A 5,149-nucleotide genomic window follows, 5' to 3' on the forward strand; every position below is an offset into this window, starting at 1 on the left:
TGTCTGGGTCACAGTAGAGGAGCAGCTGACAGAGCCTGGAGACAGTGATGATGATGAAGATGATGATGATGATGATGATGATGATGGTGACACCAGTGTTGTTTGTCTGATGTTGTTTTAATAAAGAGTGGATTCTTCAGTCCATGACCCAGGACCAACTGTCTCTTCTCCAAAGTTGAAGCCCCTGAGGATGAAGAGGTGAAGAAGCCGCTGTCGTTTCTGTCTGTTTGAATCACACACACGTTCATGTTTTTATATAAACACACTCGTGTATGTATATAATGATGGTAGCTGTTATTTAAAGGATCTATTAATATTTATATTTTTCCCAATACACAAGGCTGGTGTATAGCGTTTCCTCTCATCTCCTCCGGGAGGCGCCATTCAGTGGTGCTACGTGGAAAACTTTAAATATTTTACTTTAAATATTTTTTTAACTTGTTTTGTTGTGTTGTTATTGAGGTCCGGGGGTGGAGGTGTGGGGGGGGGGCTTCAATAACAACAAGAACAACAGCCAGACCACTACTCCAACTACCGACCCTATGGTCTCCACACCGGTCAGTGCTGGGACGGCAGCGGTTCTCAGGGCAGGTTCAACAGCCGTCCGGGGCGACACCTTCTCGTCACCACCTACTAATGTCTTCGGGCCCCGTGATGCGCGGATATGGGGCGGGTGTATGGACTACAACCAACCGACCGTAGGCTCCTCAGCACGGGCCCGGCTCAGGAGCCTGACGCTCCGGTCGGCTGGAATGGACAGCAAATACATCATCAACGGGCCACCACACCGGGGGACAGGTCTCAGGTCAGTGTAATTTTGTCAAAAACCGTGAGTCATTCTTATTCCGGCTACGGTGCTAATTAGCTGCTGTGTTAGCCGGAAAGAACTGTATTAAAAGTGGGGTATTTCCGTATCCGGCAGTGCTAGCGGTCACATCAGCCACCGTGGCTAAACATGTGGAACGTTCTTCTGTTGGTGTTTATGAGTTTGGGTTTAACAACGGGTTAGTTCGATTCTAATGAAAACTATTACAACTAGTGACGTGTCGTTCATTAACGATTCGTTCAATATGAACGACTCTTTCGTATGACTCGAGAGTAATGAGTCCTCTCACTGAGAGATTTGTTCGTTTTTCTTGCAGTACCTTATGTCGCCACATGGCAGGCAGCGGCATAAGCTCAGTCAACAGGATCGTTCACGAATCGTTCCTTCGGTTCCTTAGGTTTTATTTAACTTTATTTATGTCCCTCATTTGTATAGTGTTGTATTTAATGTAAAGTGTGTTTATACATAAATCTAATATCATCATTGATTGTTTTACTCTGCCATAAAATAATAAAACATAATAATAATAATAATTCTGGACCCAATAAATGCACCGTGTCAACGTTTTAAGGAACTTATTAATTGGTACTTTTTGTTTTAATCGTCAAAATGAGTTTTACATTCACTTCAGCTGTCACGTGACAGGCAGCTCGCACTGAGCGGTCTCATTCTTGTTCATCCGACCCGTTCATTTGTTTCGTTCATGGTTCACAGCTCAGGCTGAGGGGCGGGGCCACCTGCCTTCATCACTTCCTGTAGTCTGAGGTTTGGTCAGTGCTCGGACAACACACATTTAACAGAACTGACTTTACGAGGGTGTGTTTAGTTTACAGGGGGCATTTGACTGATGATGTCATCATTACATCATTGATGAATTCAGCAGATGTTAAAAAAAACAGCTGTGAAACAACAAGTGAAGCTAAAAGTTTTTATTTCTCAGAGAACATTCCCGTCACAGACCAACTCCAGACCCTTCCCCAATCATCTGATGTGGTCTTCAACAGATGCAGATCTTTATTCACATCAACAGACTCGTTCATTTAAAAAGAAAAGTCTCCGTTCTAAGGAGGTAAAACTTGTAGTGGCACTCCAGCGATGAAGAAAATATTTTATTGACTTTCTTCATCAATTTCACAATGACTCCTGAACCTGGACCAGACCTGGACCAGACCTGGACCAGACCTGGACCAGGACCATCTGAGATCACACCACCACCAAAAGCAGCTGTGTGTTGTGGATGTCTTTAATTCTCTTTCTCAATTGTAGTCCCTCCCTTTGACCCCAAGAGGGCGTCCCAGTCCACTGGCTCCGGTGCAGTAGAGGGTTTGGGGATGGGTGGGCACAGGGTCTGCATCTTCAGACGGAATTCTGACAGCTGAGAGAGGAGAAAACATGTTCTATTGTGGAACCACAGCAGGTTGGGTGATGACGTCATCGCCCCACGCCCCGCCCCCTGTTCTTCTTTAAGCCTTCATATATTTGAAGTGTTGAAGAGCGCTCTATTTAAATTATTCTGAGTTCGTCCTTCAGTGGACTACAGGAGCTAACGTCTGCACTAAGACCCCCAGAATACTCACACTGTGAACTCCCAGGAGTTTCCACACGGCGGCGCTGAGAAGTCCGACACCACAGAAGGCAAACACAGAGCCGTAGCCGAGCGCTCGCAGAGCCAGTGACGAGCCACACTCCGGAAGAACTGCTGTTGACGTCAGGCCCTGGAGAGGAAACCGTTCGAAAATAAATTCCTTAACTCTGAATTATTTGTATATGTTTTGTTTTTAAAAACAGCAGAGGGCGCTGGTGCTCTGTGGTAACAGTCCCTGTGAGTTTGCTCACTGTTACAACCCTCCCATATGGAAATCCATAGAGGAAATGAGTGATTTTAGCTCAGACACTGCAGCTGATGGCCCACTGTTGCCTCCTGTGGTCAGTCTGTGTCACTAAAACCACTCCTCTTCTCTGAGGTCTGGTGACAGCACAGAAACCGTACCTTACTGAACCAGTCAGGACTCCGTTTTTTGGCCAGTGCTAATGTGGAGCTGAATCCTGCGATCATTCCTACGGAGGCAGCTGTGGTCAGGAACAGCGCACCTGCACACAGGAAGTGACGTCGTCACGACAGACCCTGTTTGTTATTCACTAATAAGAAGAACAAGTTCTATGTTTGAAAATACGAGGTAAAAAGAGCCCGCAGGAGCACAGGGGCAAAGACACGGGGGTAAAACGTCTGCTCTTTTCTCCAAGTCAAAGACTGGACCTGGTTTATTGAACTGGAAAGATTCGACACCGTTGTTCCATTCAGATCTCGTGAATTTGACATACGATTAAAAACATGTAAAGCGTTTACTTCTATACACAAGTCGTCTGTAGGTTAAATATTCATTTTCTGTGGACTTTGGTTGAGCGGACAGAGGAGTCATCATTCTGACTGAGCCGGAGCTAACGGCTAACAGCTGTGCGACCACACCTCAAAGACCTCACCTTTTAATATTTGTCTATGGTCTTCATCTTTTCTAGCTGGGTCTACTTTTCTGCAGCCCACAGGTTCATCTGCCTCCGCCGCCATGATGCTGTCCGTCTTCGATCACGGTCCGGACAGAAACAAGTTCTTTGAGTTTCCTCACAATAAACTATACTTTTCTTTGATTCACGATTTTTTTTTTACAATAGTATGGATTAAATTAAAACTGAACTTTGTAAAAACTTGGAAACATTGGCGGTGACGTTTGTCCAGCAGCGAATCAGAACGCTGGCTGTGACTAGAAAAAAGAGCGCCTTTGCTCACCCAGAGGCGGCAGAAGAGCTAGGCTTCGTGTTATGAATGAAAAGACAAAGGACTACGTTATCAAGACCGAGTGGAAAACAAATGATAGATCGACGAGACTAACTAAACTACCAGTGGTATCCTTTATTTGTGACGTTGATGTGACTGTAGTTTAATTTTAAAAGTCAATAATGTTATTTACATTTGTTAATATGTATTTCCTTTAATTAACCACACGATGACGTCTGAAATTATAACCAAATACAATTCAAAACACTGCAGCAGTTTTTTAATGTCGTTGTTCAACTATGGGGTTGTCAGTTTTTGTTGACGTCCGTCTCCATGTTCACCTGCTGCTGTCTCTCTACAAAGAACCAAGAGTTCTGTTCTGTTCAGCTCTCTACACTGAAGTTTGACCCGCTCCCCTGACACTTCAAACTCAGACTTTGCGAGTTTAAAGCTTTAAAAAAAAAAAAAAAAAATCATCCCGTCCTGTTGAAACGCTTTTTTCCGCGTAAATTAATGTTTAGATTAAAACGGCGATTCTTTTTCACTCAAAATCTCAAAACAGCATATCTGCTGCTAACGCAAGAATTTCCCAAATATGTGATTAAAATAGTTTAATTATTATTATTATTATTATTAATACTAAATGCTTGTTTAACTACTTTTATTGTCTTGATCTTTTGGCGCTTTTGTAACAAACCGCGCGTCTTCTGTGTGACGTGCGTTAAGTCACGCAGCCTGATTGGCTAGCGTTGCTGCGTCATATTTAAAGGGACACCATGAGCAGAGTAGCTATTGGCTGAGGGCGTTCAAGCGCCAAGATTTCAATGAAAAGACCGAGCTGAGAGGAAAACGATTTAGTCTGAGTGTGTGAGAGGAGTGTGTGTTTGTGCTGCTGCTGTCTGTACAACGTTCCGTCCTTTTCTTTCGCTGTCTTTGTAACTCTTCTTCTTCTTCTTCTACTGACGCTATTTATTGACTTCCCTCAGAAAAAAATGCTCTCCGCTCGCTCTTCTCTGTCTGTCAAAGACGAGAATATTCTCGTCAGCCAGACCAACAAAATGGCGTTGGACAAAGAAAACACGGTGAGAAGAAAGTCTATTTTTCTTTGATTTACTCCGTTTTTCGGTTACTTGCCTGCCGAAATCTGTGGCGGCCATTTTGTCCGAGCTCAGCCTCGTCTGTCAGTTGTTCCCTGTTTTAATCAAACGGATCCCTAAATTTGACTGTGTTGCTGGTGTTTCGTTGTGATCATTGTTGGTTTAGTTTTATTTTATTTTATTTTTTTCAGCCTCCTGGTCTAAACAAATCCCGTACGTTAGCGTCGAAAACCGCGCGGAAAATCTTCAGTGATGCATCGGTGAGTGACGTAATTTTCCTCCAGAGCTTCCTGTGATCAATACTGTCATCTGCCAGTTTATCACTTGTGTAACCTGACGGTCTGATGTACCAACAGAGTTATACTGTCTTTCCATGATGTGTCATTCTATACCTTAATACATTGAGGCACACATCTCATTTATGTGACGTCATTCTCTGTCGCCTCAGAAGAG

General features: G+C 43.8%; 2 protein-coding genes across 2 annotated transcripts in view; one reads left to right on the forward strand and one right to left on the reverse strand.

Moving 5' to 3' along the window:
• The window catches only part of LOC103381390 (transcription factor E2F1-like), an 11,343-nt gene extending 7,872 nt beyond the window's left edge, over positions 1 to 3,471 (forward strand). Inside the window, exons 10-12 of the mRNA XM_017033466.2 lie at positions 127 to 198; positions 463 to 805; positions 3,344 to 3,471. The gene's annotated coding sequence lies outside the window, so the exon portion shown is untranslated. The remainder of the gene's footprint in view (positions 1 to 126; positions 199 to 462; positions 806 to 3,343) is intronic.
• Positions 1,741 to 3,448, reverse strand: tmem242 (transmembrane protein 242). The gene is made up of 4 exons (XM_008313654.3): positions 3,308 to 3,448; positions 2,817 to 2,917; positions 2,404 to 2,541; positions 1,741 to 2,201 (listed from the first exon to the last, which is right to left on the reverse strand). Exons 1-4 carry the CDS (start codon positions 3,390 to 3,392, stop codon positions 2,070 to 2,072), a joined length of 456 nt encoding a protein of 151 aa, XP_008311876.1. The 5' UTR covers positions 3,393 to 3,448; the 3' UTR covers positions 1,741 to 2,069.
• Positions 3,472 to 5,149: the final 1,678 nt, after the last annotated feature.

This window comes from Cynoglossus semilaevis, chromosome 7 (genome assembly GCF_000523025.1).
Source record: "Cynoglossus semilaevis isolate Cse_v1.0 chromosome 7, Cse_v1.0, whole genome shotgun sequence".
Taxonomy (NCBI): domain Eukaryota; kingdom Metazoa; phylum Chordata; class Actinopteri; order Pleuronectiformes; family Cynoglossidae; genus Cynoglossus; species Cynoglossus semilaevis.

Bases quoted from the DNA above. Each gene is read 5' to 3' on its own strand.
- tmem242 (XM_008313654.3), bottom strand. From the start codon at position 3,392: ATGGCGGCGGAGGCAGATGAACCTGTGGGCTGCAGAAAAGTAGACCCA. The intron at 2,542-2,816 runs GTACGGTTTCTG...TTTCCTCTCCAG, and splicing joins GTCCTGACTGGTTCAGTAAG to GGCCTGACGTCAACAGCAGT. The intron at 2,202-2,403 runs GTGAGTATTCTG...CTCCTCTCTCAG, and splicing joins AACTCCTGGGAGTTCACAGT to CTGTCAGAATTCCGTCTGAA.